This window comes from Calidris pugnax, unplaced genomic scaffold (genome assembly GCF_001431845.1).
Source record: "Calidris pugnax isolate Ruff unplaced genomic scaffold, ASM143184v1 scaffold118, whole genome shotgun sequence".
Lineage (NCBI taxonomy): Eukaryota > Metazoa > Chordata > Aves > Charadriiformes > Scolopacidae > Calidris > Calidris pugnax.
The window spans coordinates 2,700,195-2,721,089 of record NW_015090855.1 but is presented as its reverse complement, the minus strand read 5'-3'; the positions used below and the strand labels follow the sequence as shown (position 1 = coordinate 2,721,089).

Sequence of the window (20,895 nt, the reverse complement as noted above, 5' to 3'; positions counted from 1 at the left end):
CAGTGTTGTAGGTGTAACAGTAGACCTACAAGTCAAAGTAATCAGTGAACTATGGGTCTGTTAAAAACAAAACAAAGCCTCTTAAAGATTTTAAATTCATGATTTCTATTAAAAATCCTGCTTTTGTTGATAGGGTTAAATGTTCCTTCTAATACGGTCTGGTGCAGATGCCTTTGGTGGGGTTGCAGATTTCCTCTGTTGCTTAACTACCAACATAGTTTGTCTGTGCTCTGGCCTGCAGGTGATGGAGGGAATGATGTTAGCATGATTCAGGAGGCTGACTGTGGTGTTGGAGTTGAAGGAAAGGTGAGATTACCTCGTCTTTAGTAACTCTTCCTGTGGCAATTCAGGAGCTAGTTTGTAACTCACTCTTAAATGAATCCGCAGAAATTTGTGCAAGAAAGTGAGAAGCTTCCACAAAAATAATCATCAGACTGATAGCCGTATTGTGAAAAATAATTTGGCTGTAAAAGAGACAACTGTTTAACAGGGTTCAAGTTCATTATTTGTTTCTTGGCAGATTCCCTGAATTTGGACCGTCGTGTTTAGTTTGGGGTTTTTTAATCATGTGTAGATGCTCCAATTGCTGGAGTTGTAATTGCTCTGATACGGTACACACTACATGGACAATTAAAAACCAGTTATATAATTTAGAAAGCAAACTCTGGGTTAGAGCTCTGGTTCCTGCATGTGGAGCTGCTTGGAATGACAAGACTGAATTTGGCGGCAGTGGAAAGACTCTGCTTGCAGTGAGCCAAAACATTAAAATTGAGTGAACTTTTGAGACTGAAAATTTGTGTTCAGAACTGACTTGATATGAGTGTCACGTTAACATGCGTGTTGTGAATCATAATCCAGAGGGTTGCTTGGAGTTGGAGGCCAGGGTTCAAATGGGAATTCTCTTCATAGTTTTGCTCTTTGCTTAAAAGTCACGGTGGAAGGCAGAAGTGCTGAGGTAATACTCTCCCCCACCTAATGTACTGCAAATTTTCATAGAAATTCTGTCAGTAATAACTAAATAATAATACAATGTTTTTTTATTTCAAATAATGCAATGATCTCACTATGCTTTTACTTGCTGTTGTACACAGGAAGGAAAACAGGCATCACTTGCAGCCGATTTCTCTATCACTCAGTTTAAACATCTGGGTCGTTTGCTCATGGTGCATGGAAGGAACAGTTACAAGCGGTCTGCAGCTCTCAGTCAGTTTGTGATCCACAGGAGCCTGTGCATCAGCACAATGCAGGTAAATGGACTGTCATGACAGCTTTCCCAATGGAGACTTGAAAAAGTAAAATCAAAAAAGTACAGGTTCTGTGTTTCATTTTAGACACAGCTATTTCTTCTGAAAATTTTCATGGGTGGGAACTTAAGTCTGTTACTTTGATTTGAAAACACATAACAAAGTTCCTGGTGTAAGACAAATGTCAGCAGCTTTTCCAAAATTGGACAAACAATATTCTGCCTTAGAAAACACTGCTTTCATGCATCATGTCATCACTGTCATTTAGTAATGCTAGCAAATACAGAAAATCTGAAGCAGAGTAATACTCTCAAGGCCTCTGCTGAGTAAGTGCACTTATTTTCAGGTATGTTTTAACTTCAGTCTCACTGTTTGAAGGCCTTTCTGAGGCAGCTGAGAGGGACCTGGCTCAGACCCTGGATGAGGTTACTGAAAGCTTGGTCTGGCGTGCTCTGGAGTGTTCACAGGAGCCGTGCTGCAAAGGCTGCTGAAGCAGATATTAACCTTCCCAAGTGCTCAGCAGCTTGCTGCAGCAACGTGGAGGTGGTCTCTTCCTCTCCATTTCAAAAGGAGCCTTAGAAACAGATTTAGTATTCACAAAATTTACGTTGTTTGTGTGTGCTGAGCCTCAGTGTAACAAAATGCAATTGCCAGTTGGCAGGGAGCTTTGAAAGAGATTTTTAGAGTTCATGAGCCAAATTCCATTCTTAGCTGTGATGACTTGAGTGAAAGTTACAGTTAAGGACAGAGGTTACTCTTTGGGAGTTGCATTTCCATGCCATAGCATACTGATATATTTCTTAAAAATACTAGTTTGGTTTGGTTTTTTTTTTGAAGTAAGACATTTGATATTTTTGAGAAGGCTGATTCTGCCCTGTCCTCTTTTTAGAGTAAACACATTGGAGAGAGATACAAAGAGACAAAAGGTTCAGACTCAGGGGACAGTCTAGCTTATTTTGCAGCTGAAAACAAGAACAGAAAACCTATAACTTCTGACAAAGGAAAAATTAATCTTGAATTACATGGAGTTTGTATTAGTGAGTGTATACTCTTTACATTGTGAAGACATCATCCAGGCATAAATAAGTATGCACCTGTCCTTCACAACATCTGAATGGCTTTGATCAAACCAGTGGGCTTTGGAGAAAACTCTTTATGTTCTTTTCTATGGAACTGCATTACAAAAACTTTTCCAAATCCAGCTTTCCAGTAGTTGCTATTAAACATAGCTTTCGTCCAAGGTTTGCGTAGGAATAAAAAGGGTTGGTATTACATTCTTCTGTCTTCATTTCAGGAATTTGGAGAACCCACTGCAAGTACGTTCCAGTTTGAACAGAGTATATTTTTAAGCTGTTACTTTTACTACAGTACCTATCATCTGAAAAGCTTATTTCTTTTCTCTTCTAGGCTGTTTTCTCATCAGTATTTTACTTTGCTTCAGTTCCTCTCTACCAAGGCTTTCTCATCATCGGGTAAGAGCTCACATTTTACTACTAGTGTGGAAAACCTGTGCATAATGAATAGATTTGTGCTAATTAACATGCAAGACATGCACATCTCCACTCTGTATGTTTCACAACGCTGCTTCAGAAGATAGTTATGATCCTTGTCCCCTTTCTGTTCCTCTGCACTGAGCAAAGCCACCAAGGCAGCACAAGTACTTCTAGAAGCCTTTCCAAAAGGACAGTTTGTCACATTCAGAGCACGAGAAGTGAGCCGTCCTCCTTCAATCCTAGTAAAAAGCAGAGGGGCAGTCATTATGCTCTGATCCCTGCACAGCACTGACAGGCCGTGCCCAGCTCCTGAGGGTGTCAGAAAGTGGGGACAACCCAACCTCTTAACAGGAGGGATCAGTTCCTGTCTAAAATATACTGGGAATTTACTTTCCCACAACTTTGTAGACTTTCAAGTACATAATTAAAAAAAAAAAAAACAGCAAATGAATCTCCATTGCCTCTTGATGCAAACAGGATCAAGCCTGAACTGTAGAGCAAACTTTGGGGTGGGGACAGGTCTGTCCCTGGCTCTATTAATAACCCTATAACACCAGTTGCAATACTTGAACCAATCATCTGTGTATGAGTGTTTCTAATCAAAAGCCATTCAAATAGAAAACCCTGCAGGTTTTTCCTACATGCAAAACTCTGGCTTGTTCCATTTGCAAGTTTTTATAACACGTACGTCATTTGGCACTTCAAGAATGCTGTATTTCCTTTCTGAAGACTATAGGATTTCTGTTTGCTGATAGATAATTTACTGATCTTCTACCTTCTTCCCAGGTACTCCACAATTTACACCATGTTTCCAGTGTTTTCTCTAGTCCTGGACAAGGATGTTAAATCTGAAGTTGCAATGTTGTACCCAGAGCTCTACAAAGATCTTCTTAAGGTGTGGGAGACTCTTGTTTTGTCTGTTTGTTTTCAGATCAGGATCCCTGTCTTGATCTGAAACTCTCTAAATGTGTAAAGTCAAATATTTTATTAGTAATAGAGGGCTTTATCATGCATTTTCAAGCAAAATTATTTTAAAGGCAAATTTGAATTAACAGATACAACCAGATTTCCTGGCAGTTTGTTATTGAATGCTACATGAAATGCAATTTATTAAAAACGGCTGGAGAAATAGAAGTTCCATTCTGTGGGAAATTCTAAGGATTTAATATTACCGATTTGTTCCAAAATAAAGGGGAAAGAGAACTTGTCAGGGATTTGGCACTATCCCGAAGCCAAAAAAGGGGATGGGGGGAAGGGATAAGCTGATTTTCTGGACGGAGGAGGTTATCACATAGGTTTTTTTTAATAGAAATTTGCCTTGAGGAGGATGATCTAAAGGGTCCTAAAGGTTTGGTTGCTGTGCTGGTTTTGTAGCTTTAGTGTGAAATTGGGTCCTTCTCTTTGGACAAAGAAAACTTTATTTGATGTTTACCATAGAAATATCAGGAAGGTAAATCTTGTCTTGGATTCTTTTTTTTTTTTCCTGGAAAATTTTTGGAATAAGTGGGGTATGCAGACCGGGAACATCTTTCTTAATTGAAGGAAAGGGTGGACTGAGTCTTCAACAGATCCTTTCCCTCAAGGATTTCTGTTAAACAGATACTCTCAGAAGCAAAGCCTGTTTTTCCAACAGCCTGAATAAGTCTCCATCTGGTTTCACTTGTATGTTGTCTCTTATGTCATAAACCACTAATTCTCCAACCATCCTTAGGCCTGGTCTAAACATAGGGTTTTTTTGTGCTGGTATAACTGCGTTGGCTGGAGATGCTTTTATTAAAACCTATCTGCCTTCAATATGATGGTGATTTGTGTGTGTGTGTCTAGAAATATAATATTAATATATTCATATGTATGTGTATGCACACATCTTATATTTCACAGTACAATAACTAAACTCATGAGACATCTTTGCATTGAATTAATCTTGTGTGCAATAAGGACGAGGTTGTACTGTACTGTGCAAGCAGTGAGCTTCCACGGTCCCAGGCCTCCTTCGTACATCATGAAAAATGAGAATAAAAATACAGTTCCTCAGGGCTGGTTGATTTGTTTTGTTTTCTTTCCAAATCACCTTCAAATTCTTTTTTATTAATTGTTGGGTTGATCTGTAAGTGAATGTTTATAAAAGAAAACCCAACTGAGCTTTGTCCTTTTGTTTTTGTTTCCCCCCCTCCAGGGACGACCATTATCATACAAAACATTTTTAATATGGGTCTTAATAAGCATCTATCAAGGTAAGAAATCAACTTCTGCTTTGCCTTTGGATGTTTTAATGAGTACAGAATATCTGTTTGTATTGCAGGAAGTTATGTAAGGTACGAAGTGAATTTAGCAATGCATCCTTGGGCTAATGAATAAATATATATATTTTTTTTTTGTCTCGGAAGATGTTGGCAGCTTTATCAAAGGAAGAAATTATCTAAAACTAAATATTGGCAGCAACTGGTCAACCCTGTTGTAGGCAATGATGTAGAAGTTCAAAGCATTGTGCCTCTTCCCATTGGGACCATCCTGTGTAATTTCATGCAAGTTCCTTTCAGTGTTTTAATTGCTCCATCTGCAAAGTAGAATTTGTGACTCCTCCCTTCTTTTGAAAAAGGCTTTCAAACCTATGGATTATAGAGGTCAGTCAGCGTGCAAAATACAGAATCTGTAGCTTTATGTATTTTATCTAAATCCTGTCTATTAGAAGTGGCAATAGTTCTGATTACTTCATGGCCATTTGTAATGAAGGATTAGAGTAGAGCTCAGGTTCCTGATCGTGTGCCATACACTCTAATCTGGCTGCTTAAACAGTTAGGCAAATGCCTTAGTTACAATACATCCGTTTTCCAAAACTGGATGTAGTAATTGGGGTTTATGTCCAGCAAGGTCTTTTTTTTTTTTTTTTTCAGTTTGTCTTTTTTATCAAGTAACTTCAAACTCAAATAGCTTCTATAAGTGTTAATCAAGGAATCATGGAAAACGTGCAAATAACACGGAACTATAAAACTAAGATGGCAATACGATTCTGTGACAAAATGTCTTGTTTTCCAAAACCCCCTTAATCAACAAGTCAGAACAAATGTGCCAAAATAAACAGCTAATTCTTACTGATGTAGTTGGTATTACCATCCTCAGTAGGTAAAAGCTCTCTTGGTGTTATCTTCTGTTATCCCAAGACAGGGATAACAGTCTTCTGATGCTGTACAAATACAATGGCAAAGCCAAAGCATTTATAGAAAATTCACAAGTGGTGGAAAGCTAAAGCCAGAGGGTGATGCATTGAGGGAAAGATTTCTTATTGAGCTAAGACCACTATCTGGTTACAATATTTGGTTAAAGTGACTTCACTTCTGATGTACTAAAGAACTAGAAAACAGCAGGCCAAACAATTGGGCTAGTTGCTAGCAGAGATGAGCCTGACTGAAAACTTGAGAAGTCCTAATTTTTGGAAAGTTCACAGCTGGATTTGAACTTTGTGGCTCAAGCTCTAGTCACTTGCAGGTTTTCCCTTCTGAAACCGGCCTAGTGTGATGGATGTTGGTGCAGATTACTCATGCTGCTAACATGAGTTATTTGTGCAGGTGGCCGTGTGGGTCCTTGTGAGCGTTCCCTGGGCTAGCTAGAATGGGAGCACGAAACAATGCATCATTAACAGTGCTTTAATGTGTGCTCCTTTTAGGGGGAGGTGTAAAGGGGAAGGAACTTGGCCAAAGTAGCGCAGAGAGTCTTACTTGTATCCATTGAGCTTTTCAACACCTTGCTTCCATCTGGGCACTGAGGCAACGCAGTAGGTTTTAGAAATATTTGATATCTTTTAGCTTCTGAGTAGTGACCAGCTGCTTTCTGGGAGGATAGAGTTTCGTGATGTTAGAAATCTCCAGTTGCCAAAATAGCGTGTATTAATTTCCTATCTCCATGTGTCTATGAATATGATAGACTGTTCTAAAACTCTGGGCACCTCTGCTGTAACTTTTCCCTGTCTTCTCATCAGTTCTGTCTCCTAAATAGTAACTGATTCATTGTTATTACATTCATCAGGCTTCATGAAAAACAGTCTCAAGGCATGACTATGTTTCAGCGTTTCCAAGACCTAGCAGTGGGTTTTAGAGCTTAGATTGATGTTTGAATAAAATACCCAAATGTTCCATTCCCTTGCAGGTAGCATCATCATGTACGGAGCGCTCCTCCTCTTTGAATCTGAATTTGTCCACATTGTTGCCATTTCCTTCACATCCTTGATTCTCACTGAGTTACTGATGGTGGCATTGACGATCCAGACGTGGCACTGGCTCATGATAGTGGCTGAGCTGCTTAGTCTCTCCTGCTACATAGCTTCTCTGGTCTTCTTACATGAGTTTATTGGTAAGGTTAAATGCCTTTTCTCCAAGCAGTTTATGACCTGAATAGTAACAGGACTATACAGAGCTGAATTGAGCTTAAAGGCTGTTGATGAAGCCAATGGTAATTATAGTGGCAGTGGTTCAGACGAGAACGAGCTCTATTCGATTTTAAGGCACTTGAAAGATATTTTACAGTTCCTTCACATAGCAAAATGGTAGAGGAGGTAAAAGAGGTAAGTGGACTGTGCTGCCCAGTGAATCTCATCCATACTTTCAGAGCTCCACCACGGATCAACTGTCAATTGTAATGGTGGTCTTTGTTTCCATATGGAAACTGAGCTTAAGACCACAGGTTGGAAGCCTCTGCTGTTGGTTTGAAAAATTTCATCTTTTAACTGGGTGAAGGAACTGCCTCAAAAAATTTACCTTATTTTATCTGCTTCTTTGGGGCCCTTCTCTTGTGAGTTTGGTTGTTGGGTTTTTTTTATTTGCCTGAAACAGAGCTAATCCTTTTCCCTGGCTAAAGGAAAAAGGATGAGAAATTCCAGATTTCCCTAGTTGCAAGTATCAGATCCATAGGGTTTGTTCCAGTTTTCATTTGGGAACCACAAGGTGTCACTACTTCTTCCATAAAGCTCTTTGCTAACTCTGAAGAGGATGAGGATATTCCAATGGGCTAGATCCATATCTCTTGCATATGGCTACACCAGCTCCAGTTTGAACAGTGCTCCAACTATTTTTGCAGCAATTCTGAGGTATTAGAACTGAGTTGAGCGATGCGTTTGCTGAACTACCAGCGAAGTAGCAGAGGACAGTTCCCAGAGTGAGAAGACAAGCAGTCCATTTACAGGAAGGTTAGTATTGCCAGGAGATGGAAACCCCTGTTCCAGATGGTCTGTGTAAGGGCAGTTGCCTGTGAGGAGTTACACACCTTACTGAAATGTGCTGTGCAGAAAGCTGTATCTTTTGTGGAAGAGTAGGACAGAAGAGTGAGGAGCAAGGGATCAATGAGCTTTGAATTTGCATGTGGAGAAGGTGAGGCTGTTTAAGAAGCATTGGTAGATTGAATTGCTTTTCTGCACCTCTTCCCAGAATGTACTTCCCATCATCATTCACTCTGCGCTCTTTTCTTTTTACAGATGTTTACTTCATTGCAACTTTGTCGTTCTTGTGGAAAGTCACCGTCATCACTCTGGTGAGCTGCCTCCCCCTCTACGTCCTGAAGTACCTGAGACGAAGGTTTTCTCCGCCAAGCTATTCGAAGCTCACGTCCTAGGGCTGCTCTCCTTGCTCACCAGAGACAAATATTGCACATGGCTGAGAGACAAAATCATGTAGTTGTTACTATAATGAATACGTCCGATATTTGCATAAGGATCATGTGGTAATCTCTATTACATGCTGCTTTATTGAAAAAAGACTTCACAACTGCCGTGAACGGGAACCTAACAATAAAAGGGAGTTTTCTTGAGGGCAGAGGCACTTGTTAGTTCATACAGTTTTTGTCCCTTTTGTTCAACTTAACTGGGGTCAAATGTGTGTAACTGATGCCAGTGGGTTTCTCATGCATGGGTAAAAGTATCTGAAAGCTGCTAACTGACCTTGGAATTTACATTTGACAAATTTAAGTTACTTTTTAAAGTATCTGTGCTGTTCCTTGCATTGTGTTATGTTATTTTATATCATTTATCTTTTTGATTCAAGTAGTTACATTCTTTTTTACATCCTGGAAATCCCTTAATGTAGGTGATGCACTGTACTGCTGACAGCTGATTCCTGATTTACGGCATGCTGTTTCCATAACGGGGCTCCAGCATGTCGGATCTACACACACTGGAGAATCTGAACGTGTTTGAGATTTTCCTTCAGTTGAAATGCGGTCAGTCACCCTAGTGAGTTTGGAGGTATCCAGCCATTGATAAATATAGAGAAATGTAGTCCAAAAAATGAAGAAACTCAATTTTGACTTTTTAAAGTATCTGTGCTGTTCCTTGCATTGTGTTATGTTATTTTATATCATTTATCTTTTTGATTCAAGTAGTTACATTCTTTTTTACATCCTGGAAATCCCTTAATGTAGGTGATGCACTGTACTGCTGACAGCTGATTCCTGATTTACGGCATGCTGTTTCCATAACGGGGCTCCAGCATGTCGGATCTACACACACTGGAGAATCTGAACGTGTTTGAGATTTTCCTTCAGTTGAAATGCGGTCAGTCACCCTAGTGATTTTGGAGGTATCCAACCATTGATAAATATGGAGAAATGTAGTCCAAAAATGAAGAAACTCAATTTTATTTGGCTTTTGTGCTTCCTGTTAGAAGGAGCTGGTGACATAATAGCTTTAGTCTGTATTTATTTGTATAGAAGAAAATTATCTAAACTAAAGCAAATCCTCTTTGGAAAAGAAATTCGCAGTTGATCAGAACTGAAATGTGTCGACAACGTGAGAAGAGGCTCGTACTGTTCTGCAGACAATGTGGCAGACGTGTCTTGAATCCTTGGAGACTGAAAGGAAAGGTCACAGAGCTGCTACTCTTCACAGCTACACGAAATCTGTTTCCTGTTAGGGTGAGACTGTGAAGATGAGCTGGAAATAAGCTGAGGCACTCCTAGGTGGATGTTGTTCATGACACATTCCCTGCAGAGAGGCAGTTTTTGAGAACCTTGCGTTTGCTTTGCTCTAAAAACTAAACTTGAATGACGGAGGCAGGAATGGGGTTTGCATGAAGGCGTTAGGCTTGTGTGCAGAGCAAATTTACTGACTGATTTTTAATTTTCAGTAGCTAAACTTGATGAGTTCTTTTTATAATAAGCACTGGCCCACGCTATAATACCATGAGGAGAGTGACACCTACTTGGGCTGCTCAGGAGAATGATGGAGAGTTACAGGAACCTTTTACCATTGGGTCTGAGCATCAAGCATCGATGAGCTTTTAGTGGCAGCCATGCCCATCTAATGGCTGTTTAGTCTGTGCTAAATTAGTTGCTTGCTGTCTCATTCCCACATCATAAAAACCACCATTGGAGCTGGCCCTGCTTGGCGCCATAGTTGGTTGGCTGTGTGGAGGGACCAGGAATGGCAGAGCCCAGAGCTTGAGCTCCCTTTTCTTCTCTCAAGGCAGCCCTTCCAGGTCAGGGCAGCCACACTGGTGTGAGGAGCAGAAGCTCCCTGGTTGTCTCTGTGCTGTGCTGAAGCTCTCTAATGGACTGCCAGCTTCTGGTGCCATTGCTACAGGCATTCCACTGTCGCAAGAAGCACTGCATTTAGATGCTGCATTTAAAGGTCTGGTGTGAAAATGGGAGTCTTCTAAAAGGGGAGCTGGAGTCTGTGTTGACCCATAGTGGTACGTCTCGAATTTTCAGATCTAAGATAGCCCTGGCTTGTGTTGTTGCTGGGTGGTAATTGCTCCAGGGGGTATTTTGCACAACCTGACCTGCCTGCCTTGCTTTCAGTTCCTGTGAGAAATTACAAAGAGGAAGGGAAGCAAGTTCCAGAAGATTTAGAGAGAGATGTGGTTCATAATGCATGTGGCTTAAGGTGAGAGGAAGGTGCAAGTCCATATGAACTTGTTGTTTCATATGGGGCAAACTCTCTTAATTTAGAAAATTATGTTTCAAAAATCCTTCAGGAAGAAGAACAGTAAATACTTTAACTTGCAAGTGTGCCAGCCATCTGACGTCTTGCTACATAGCAATCACCTTCAGAAACAACTGGCTGAGGAAAGCTAATTCTTAGTATTCACCTTTTCATAATAGTTTGAAAAAAATGCCTTTTTTTTCCCTTCTCTTCTATTTTTTTTCCCTAATAATAATAATAATATACAATTCTACCTGTTTGACATGCATGTTCATCTTGGGAAAGGCCCTAGACCTCCAGCACTTGTCAGTGCTTTGTCTCACGGAGAAAAAGCGGTGCCTGAACAGCCCATTTGTGGGGGAGTTGGCCAACAGCCTTTTGTGAGTTACGCCACTTTGCCAAAAAGATACTTAATATTGTCTTTATCATGACTTGCTGCAGCTCCTGGATAGTGTCGGCCATGCAGGTGTTCTGGAGTCCCCAGTCAGCATTTGATTGAAGTAGATTTAAATACAAGAATCAAGAATTTCTTTAGGCAACTTCTTGTGACTGAGAAGTCAAGTCCCTCCTGTCTGTTGGCGAACACATCGCAGTACACATCTCTGTAAAGCCCTGTCCCTATCACGTGTGTATTAGTAGTTAAATGTCCTGCAAGAATAACAGTGCCATGCTACTGTATGTAAATATTTGAGACGTATATATGGTAGAATTCACTGTTTCCTGAAGTCAATACAGTTTACACTGAGTGGACCATATTTGCAAAATATAAGCTTACACTACGAAAGAGGGTGAATTGTGATTTCAGTTATATTTATTGAATCCTAACTTTAATTAAGGAACACATATTTAGTGGAATTGATAGTAATCTGTAGCTGTGTTTTGGAGTGTGAATTATATTCCTTTGCAGCTAGGTTTTTTTTTTTGCACAAGGTTGTAAATCCAGGAAGTAATTTCTGTCCGGGTATACACTGCATTTTTTTAAAGCAGTCAGAAAATTAAAACTGCCATCTAACAAACAGCAGGAAAGAGGGATGATTGTTGTATTTTTCAAGTTTAGCACTTTATGTCTGCAATCTATTTCTCTTAAGTTATTTAAAAAAATGTTTTTAAAAGCAAAGTTTAATACATATGTTCATACTTATTGTACATTTGAATAAATGGATTCTCTGCTGGAAATTTAATTTAGTCTTTTTCCTCTAGTATGCTCGTAATTTGTGCTTGTTGGGAGTGAAGCATTGTTTTCTTGTGCCATGTAGTATCTTGTTTGTAGCCTGCCTTAGTGTTCTTCCTCCACCCTTTTTTGTTCTGGTTTGTACTGTAGCAGTTCATATAACTGGTGTGCTTTGGGGCTGTGCCCCAGCGATGCTGTGGGGCAGTGCTCTCTGTCTCACCACCTGCTTTGGGGACATCAGTGCTCTGTGCTGTGCTGCTGCCGTGGGGGGTTAACGTGGGGGCTTTGTGACATGCACTGTTCTCTTCTTGCACCTCTGCAGTAATTCCAGGTGTGTTGCAACCCTATTCATTGGTGGGGTTTTTTTTCTTTTTCCTTTAACTCTGTATTTGTTCCCTCCGTAGAGCTTGCCCTCTTCATCTTTGCAAACATTTGTTTTGCTCAGCTCGCAGCGCAGTTGAAATGCAACATTCTTTATTCAACATCAGCAGCTTAAATCTGTGCAGGGTCTTATCAGAGCTGGGCTGGGGAGCGATGAGTGACATCCCTGTGGCCCCTCGGTGTTGAGAACTACGTGCTGAGAGCTACAGCTGTGGCTGGACCAAACTGAGTGGCACCAAAGGCGCTGCTTTTCTGTGGTCTACTCAACTATGGCAGTTAAATGCCGTGACAACCTCTCTCGTCCTCGGCAACTGCTGAGGAAAATTTTTGCTGTAGTTGAGCTGATTTTTTTCAGGGAGCCCCAGAGAATTAGATGTGAGAATCCCTAAAGCTTGTCTTTTGGCTTTATCTTTTGAAGAAAACTGCTGCATCACCTGGTGCATCCTAAACCCTCGGTGTGGGCGAGCAGTGCTCTAGACCAGGTATGTGAACTACCATCTCCTGCAGCTCACTGTCACGAGTTCTTTGCACTCTGCTGTTGGGATGGGGTTTGACTCATCCCCACAGCTGCTGGGGCCAGTCCAGTGCCCACTAAAATCTTCAGTGTGAGCTGCTTGGGCTCTTTCACTTTTTATTTATTATGAGTTATTTCGTAATTAATAAGCTCTTTGATTTGCGTGAAATCCTGGGTTCTACAGCTTTGCCAATATGGTCCATTACTACTGCCTACTACAACTTGTGTACTTATATGCCTTGGAGAACATTTTTAATTGTTAAAATTGTTAAAAAATAAATGTTAAGTTAATTTAATTTTTAATTGGGGAAATGGATTCTGGTGTCAAAATGATATTTACTGTGATGCCGATGTTTTGTACCTGTCATCTAGTTAAACAATGTGTAAATACTCTTGATTCAAGAGAAATATGAATGCCAATTATTTATTGTTCTGTGGAGTTATATGTTGCAGATGTGTAAAAACTTAAAAGGGAATGTTGTAAAACAAGGTGGAAAAATAAATTTTATGCAACTTCTTTACTTCATCCCTATGTACCATGTATGGTGCACCTGAGTTAGTCCTGGCATGACCAGTCCAAGATGTGTTTTGACAGAATTGTAAGCAATAGGTCAATTGCGTTGTGGCCCTTTAAAGCTTTGGTGTAAGCTTTTGCTGGCCTTCACTTTTTTGGTGACTTCTTGCAAGGTGGTTTGGGCAGGCTGCTGGCCCCACTGCTGTCCTGCCACCGCTCTGGTCAGAGGACCTGGGGCTGTGACCACCAGGTGGAACTTCAGCCCCACGCTGCCACTTCGCTGCGGCCTTTTCTACAACCAGTTAGTCCTAGAGCACCCAACTGTCCCGAGGATTTTAAACAAACCCTGTGATTTGTAAATTCAATTTCAAGAGACTCATCTCATTCAGGAAAATTCTGGTCAAATCATCCTCGCGATTTTTGGTGCAACCCCAACCGAGGGGAAGATGGTCGTTCCTGCTGGTACCCACTGCTGTGAGTAGGAGGAAGTCTTTCCTTTGAAACATATATATGCTGCTCTCGGAAAAGCAATGATGCAATAGCATTAGGAACAGCTATTTTTGGAATGTTCTCATCGCACAAACGTTTGATTAACTGGCTCAGCACAACAGCAGGCCCGCGGCCGGGGCTGGCTGCCCCACTGCTGGGTCAGGAAGGGGAGGCAGAGGCAGGAGTCTAGCACTGACTATTCTCTGCAAAGGAAGCTTCAATTGATTCTAGCACTGATTAAGAACACGGTACAATAGTTTTCTACCAAAAATATAATAGAGCCGTAAAAACACAAAAGAAAAATTTTACAAAATTGGATAAAGTAAATCTATAACTTGGGAGACCATTGCACTAAGACAGTGATAAACTATCCTTCAGATCATTAAGCAATTATTAAATATTTATTTAATAAATACAGGACGCAGATGCCGACATCATAACCTTTTTCATTATTAACTTTTTTTGGTATAAAATATTAAATAAACAATTTTTGTGATGCTTGCACACATCAAATGAATGCCGTAGACTCCAGAAATTACAGTAACAGACTTCACTCCCAAGTGTTACCAATTTCCCACTCTAAATGGGTTACATAAGCCCTAGTTAGTGGTTCTTTTAATTTATGGATGGTTTCTTTTTAATGGTGAAATGTGTAATTAGAAAAAGCTAGAAATAGTTTTTCTAAACTCACTCTGGAAAGGGAAGGAGAATTTCTGCAATTTTTTTTTTCACCCAAACATTGCATAATAGTAGAAATGTCAAAGATTTCCATGGAGTTTAATTTCATTCTTCATGTGGCTGTGGTCATACAAGAAGTTTGAACACTGCAGGGGTTGGCAGATTTTTGGAAGATCACACATCCTGGGATAAGTTTTCAGCCGAGACTTTACCAAAGAATGCCTGGCCTTATTTTTCGAATTGTGGTCGTATTATACACTAGACACCAGTGTGTCCTTTTCTTTTTTTTTTTTTTTTTCTGTTTTCTTCTATAAAGAAAAGGTGCTGGCTGGTAATTGGGTGTCTTCCTATGGCCCTGAGCCTGATGTGTTGTATGAAGATGTACAGAAGCTTCCCTTTGCCTTAGACCTCGGTGATACACCCTCTGTCTTTGCCTTCTGATGGCCCAGCTGTGCACCTACTCTGCCTCTTCTCCGTGGCATTCCTGTGGCATTAAATATCATCATCATGATAAAGCTTGGCTAGAGGACATCAACTGCTCCTGTTCCCATTTCACAGAGGGAACCTGTGGTCTCCGGGCTGTACCCAAAGTCCCTGGCAGAGCACTCCGTGCTCTGCCAGGGACTTTGGGTACAGCCCGGAGACCAGAACAATATTCTGTTTTGATTATTAGGCTTAATCCCCACCTCAAACATTGGAGTCAACAGGAAAGTTGTTTATTCCACAGGGTATTCAGATGTCTGTTTTTAAATTATGAATGTGGTTGCTGGCTTTAAAAAAAAAAAACCCAAAAACCAAACCAGACCTTATTCTATAGCATATTGATAAACCCCAATCCCAAAATTTTGCTGAAACGTCAGATCCAAGTGACCTCTGTGTGGTGAAAGCGGTGAATTTCGGAGGGTGTGAGCAGCGGTTGGCTGCAGAAATGGCATTGCTGCCACTGCAAAAAGGTTCACCCGAGGAGAAACTTCTCTGAGCGTGACAGCAGGTAGTGGCAGCTCTGCCTCCTGGTCCAGCACCTCCTTGGGGTCAGTATCAAAACTAATGCTGTGGTTTCCCTGGGCCACGAGCTGGTATTTCCTGGCCTTAAGACTCTCCGGGTGGTGTCGGGTGCTCTAAGTTACGTGGTGAATCTCTGAATTTTTGCTGCTTGTAATTAAAGTTATAGATGATCAGGATCTTGCAGGATCTGGCCTTCAGAAGAACGCCCTTCCCTCTGCTGCTCCTCCTCCCTCTGTGGCCTAAGACCTGACTGTTATTGAGTGAGTGGGTTACAGAAAAGGGCTTTAAAATCATTGCATTCCCACTTTAAAGCCTCCCTCTCTTGGCTTGCTGTAATTGTGCACGTAAGGAGGAATATTGTGTGCTGTTCAGCTTCTCTCACAGAAAGAAGTAGTAACAAGAACAATCTGTGCAAAAGAATTTAGCGCATTAAATATGGGGGTAATAGTCATTCTCATTTGTCCTTTTATGTGAAACAGATTTTATTTTAAATGTACACTCTTGAGTAGCTTAACCATATCCAGAAACTTGTTTACCAGGGTAAAAGCAGAATTACCCGCAGTATAAATTAAGAGCATGAGGGGAGGTGAGTGGGCTGGGCTGCCCGGTGGTGCTGAGTCAGCGCTGCCGGAGCACACCTTGGTGGGCACGGGGGCAGCGGGTACCGCCTGTGCTGGGGATTTCGGAGGACGGCGTGTTTGCTCATGTGTTCCACATCTGCTCCAAAAAGAGCTGTGTTGTAGCTCTGCTGTAGGCGTTACGTTTCTGTGCCGTTGGGCGCGGGTCTGTCCTGTGCTGGCTCTTCTGTTTTTAGGACATGTCACTTCGGGTTCGTTCCGTACAGCGGCAGATTTCACCAATCTCTGACTTGTCAAAAAGCGATGCTATAGGTCGGGATTCCTGTTTGAAATGAGAACAAACCATTTGTCAGCGATACCCTTATGTAAAACGCCACGTAAAGGTCTGGTGAAGCACGTTACCTGCTCCAGCAGCAGTGGTGTGACATGGACAGGAACGCTCCTTGACACCAAGCCTATGGGACAGGCAAGGGATGCTGAATTCCTCGGCAGAATTCCTCTGCAGCCTTTGTACATTTGACATGATGGTTTTGAATACGAGGCACGTTTATAAGGATCGGTGTTCCTTCCCCCTGTCTGACAGCACCTCTGCCCCAATGTGGTGGTTTGTGGCGAATCGCTGTGTCCTGCATCTGCCCTTGGTGACTGCCCACTGGCAGAGCCCTTTCTGTCACTCTGGGCAGGAAGCCCTTGCATGTGACTTGGCTCTCCTGGGCAGGCCAGAGCACCAATTTGGGACTGGGAATCGAATGGGTCATGCTCACAGTTTTTCTCTTACCTTTGGCTTTGATCTTGTTCCAAGAGTTGAAGGGTAGGACCTTTGAGGAGAGACCTCTGGACCACAGCAGGTGGTGAAGCAGCCTGTTGTCTCGCTGCGAGGGCAGCAGCGCTGCCAGTGGTCCTCTTGGCCCTGACGAGGTAAGATCTTTGTCCTGGAGATGTTGCTGGAGATGTTTGTTGCTCTCCAGCTGCACCTCTATTAAGCTCCATCCTGTTCTCCTTATGTTTGACAACCAGCACATCAGGAGCTGTAAAATTTCGGAGCCCTAGTGGAGAGCAGCCAGCATTTTAACCACTCTTTTGCCAGGGCAGCCTCGGCGTGAGGCTGCAACGTGAGCGAGGAGAGCTCTTGCTGTTGGAGCTGCTGTGGTCGGCAGCCAGCCCAGGAGACCCGGGTACCCCCCTGCCCGGGGGAGGTTGGTTCACCTCCCGAATTCCCCGGTGGCATCGGGGGTGTCAGCGCTCGCGTGCTCCTGCCTGATCTCCGTGGGTGCGTACACGTCGCCTTTGCACGTAGAGGTAGTTACAAATGACTGGATTTGCTCACAAGATCCTTTTCTTAATTTAATTCATAAACATAACTGGAGCAGTTACATCCTGCTGTTTATTAATGTAGCTTTAATTATTAAGTGTGCCATCTTGGCTTCCTTCTAGCCTGGAACAATTACTTTAAGTCCAATGACAAACAGAAAAGTGATTTTAATGTTAAAGATGAATAAAATTAAGCACGAGCAAGAAGGAAACTAACACTGGTTCTTCTCCTTACCTCTATTTATGATTTTAATGTTAAAGATGAATAAAATTAAACACGAGCAAGGAAATCTTTTTTTTTTCCTAAAGTGTGAGCTGGAAACTGACACTGGTTCTTCTCCTTACCTCTATTTGTGTCCAAGGCAAGTAAAATCCCTGGAGAAGGGGAAGACCAGTTTTAAACAGGTTCTGCACTGTCATTGTCTGCCGTGAGCTGCTCCAAAGAAACATTTATCAATTATTATTTGCAGAATGGTGTAGGGACTTGGACCTTCTCCACCCTCACAGCTGGGCTATAAAGTGAAAAAGAAATTTCTAGAAGACCAAGGTTAGATGTTATCAACCCCTCATCTATCTTGCTTTCTCCAGATATGCCTCTCTCCAATCTGTAATATCCTTTTATTTATTTGTCAAGATGTGTTGCTGCCTTTTAGCTGGATCCAGGTAAGTTAACTGCAGTGACAGGTTACATACTGGGCTGAAACTAGTGCCAGAATTTCTCAGGCAACTGTCTATAGACTAAATTTTGATTTGAAGCTGTCCAGTTTTGCTCCTAGGAAGTCTCAAGCCTCCTGCTGATCAGATCTTGATATCTGATCTTTCCTATAAATGAGGAGAAATGAGCCAGAAAACAAATTTTCTACGTGAAATTGCTGTTTGCAACACTAACCCGTAAGGAGAAAATATTTCCAAAATCTGATGGAAAAAGTGCAGTGTGTTGGTATCTCGGCAGAAGACCTGCAGCTGCTGTGAACAAAACAGGTCACACTCATCCACACCCTCACACAATCCTCAGGTTTGGTTCAAATCTGAGTTGAATTCTTGCGAGCCCTTGTTACTGAGCATGGAACCAATTTTTACAGGTGCAGCGTTCGCCATAAACAGCCTCCAACAGAAAGAAACATCTTGTATTTCACACAGCTATTTCCTTCAGCAGCCTCCGTGTCTTTTGTGATCTTCCGCCGTCAGGAGACCGTGCAGGGCAGTGATTTATATGGGTTCCCACTCTCCTTTCTTTCAGCTCCTGTTGCCATTCCAGCTCTGAAGGACACAGTGCCACAAAGCCTTCAGTAAAACCAGAGCCCGGAGGAAATATCAGGTGTTAACATCCAATAAAAGGCTCACACACTGGAATGAGGTGGGATTGCAAGGTACCGCTTGCGTGGCCCAAGCAAGGACTGACCTAATGCAGGGGGTTTATGGTGGTGGCAGGTAAGGACTAATTATGGACCCTGGACTCCATCACGAGCTGACGTGTCAGGTTAATTTACCCCCTGAAGTACCTACAATTACATGGTGGGGGCTTTCTGCCCCTTTGTATAACTGAATGCAGTTGCTCCTGTAGAAACGTAGGGAGTAAATCTGAGGTGCTGAAAGAAATACTGCACTAGAAATTATGCTGGAGGGAACGTTTTATATGCTTTGGGGTAAATTAATGACTGGGTTTGGGTTTTTTAGAGAGAGAGAAAAAAAAAAAGCAAACTTTGTGCACAAATACATACTTTAAAATATATTTTCTTTCAAACACCAACTATTTTAACAACAGTGTAAATCAGATTTTACAGACCACATATTTCAAGTATGAAGTTCATTAAATGTGTGAAATTCTAGATTAGCTGCCGGGTGTGGCCAGAGCCCCAGTAATGAATCGTAAATTCTGTTCAGGATATAATATCAGATTCCCTTGCTCTGGTGGTGATATTAAAGGGATAAACCCACCTTTTCAAGACAGTCATAACCTTTCTTTATTATCTTTATTTAGTTTAGCCATCATATGGCATAGCAAATGACTGTATCAGTGTTTCCATCCCAAACCTAATGTGCAGGTGTATAATTGGGTCAGTTCATTGTTGTTATTATTAATAAACCAACTTACATCCTAATGTAACTGAAACTAATGCTATCTATTTATACATGCATTTTTGTCAGTGCTCTGGTAGTGGGTGGTAGGCTGTCTTTAGATACAAGAATATCTCTCTGAACTGCCATTCACTCTGACCTTGCCTGAAAGAATCACTTTATATAGTAAAAAAGCAGCATGACACTGATTTGGTGTGTCTTGGAGTTATCCATCAGCATGGGCTGCCCAGGGAAGTGGTTGAGGCACCATCCCTGGCAGTATTTAAAAGACGGGTTGACATAGTGCTTAGTGACATGCTTTAGTCATGGTTTTTTAGCAGAGTTAGGTTGATGGTTGGATTAGATGATCTAAAGGCCCCTTCCAAACTTGACAATTCTGTGGTTCTATGGCTGTATCCTCCAGCTGAGCTGGGAGTTGATAGGTGTGGGCATTTGAATCTGGGTATTCTGTGAGCATGATGGGTCTCGTAGTCATCTTCTTGGTCTAAGTTTGCTAAGTCCTTCCTGAACTAGCTTTCAACCATGAGAGGTGCTCTCTGGGACTTGGAAGAAGGTCCATGCAGAGAATTGTGAAGCCTCTGGCACATGGGCATGTAACATGGGCATCTTGAACCCATCCCCCTGAAAGGAACAGCTGGAGAAAAACGCTTCTAATCATCTACAGTCAGAAGGATCTCTTCAAATTCCTACTCGTAACTCCTTGGAAAGTGAAGGTGAGTTGTATAGCTTGGAATAATGACTGCTTAATGATGCTGCTCTCATTCCACAAACTCTTCTGCAAGCTGGGACCAATGTACGAAAGGGACCAGCTATTTCCTTGTGCTGTTGTAGCAACTATAATTTCGGGGACAGGATCTCTGTTGTATCCAGCTTCACTGGACAGAGCAGACAGGAGAGGGCCCTGGATGGAGCAGCTGAGGGGCAACCACTGCTGAACCTGCTCTGCCTGGTCATGGCCAGCACTTGCCTGCATGGTGCAGAGGGAGGGAGGTTCACAGGCCAGTCCTCATCCTGGTGTGACCAATAATGGGAATTGCCCAGGTAGCAGCTTTTGATGGGGCTATAAATCCAGGGTTAGGATGTTAAAGGAGTGGCATTTCTCATGCGTGGCTGTTTGTTGGAGATCTCTTCCCAAAGCATGGCCTGGTGACTGCAGTTACAGTCACTTAAGCTCTGCAAGAAACAGGAGTTGCCTCTCCAAATCCCAAGTGTGACTAATGTTCTTTCTAATTATTTGAGCATGTAACTGCTCTATTTACTGTCTCTCTCTTTTTTTTTTTTTTTTGGAACTTTAGCTTAAAATCTTGGAAAATGATACAAAAGAAAACCCCCCTATGGTTTTATAATCTTAAAGAGAAAATATCTTTGGCAAGAAAACATCTTCACAGCCTCATTCGAAGTTCTTACTTGTTTAATTAGTCTTTTTTTTTTTTTTTTTAAAAAAAAGAAGGTTATAGTTCAATTTTTATCCTATGTGCTCATTTGCAAAAAGCCTCGGAGCTGCTAACCTAGTCACTGGTAGTAATTTGTAA

The 20,895-nt window shown here is 41.7% G+C and overlaps 1 protein-coding gene across 1 annotated transcript in view; it reads left to right on the top strand.

Annotated features, from left to right (window-relative positions):
* Positions 1 to 8,533, top strand: part of ATP9A (ATPase, class II, type 9A) — a 49,132-nt gene extending 40,599 nt beyond the window's left edge. Inside the window, exons 22-28 of the mRNA XM_014943657.1 lie at positions 242 to 306; positions 1,092 to 1,247; positions 2,652 to 2,716; positions 3,524 to 3,632; positions 4,914 to 4,971; positions 6,881 to 7,084; positions 8,202 to 8,533. Of these exons, the coding sequence (XP_014799143.1) occupies positions 242 to 306; positions 1,092 to 1,247; positions 2,652 to 2,716; positions 3,524 to 3,632; positions 4,914 to 4,971; positions 6,881 to 7,084; positions 8,202 to 8,338 (794 nt within the window). The 3' untranslated portion in view covers positions 8,339 to 8,533. The remainder of the gene's footprint in view (positions 1 to 241; positions 307 to 1,091; positions 1,248 to 2,651; positions 2,717 to 3,523; positions 3,633 to 4,913; positions 4,972 to 6,880; positions 7,085 to 8,201) is intronic.
* Positions 8,534 to 20,895: the final 12,362 nt, after the last annotated feature.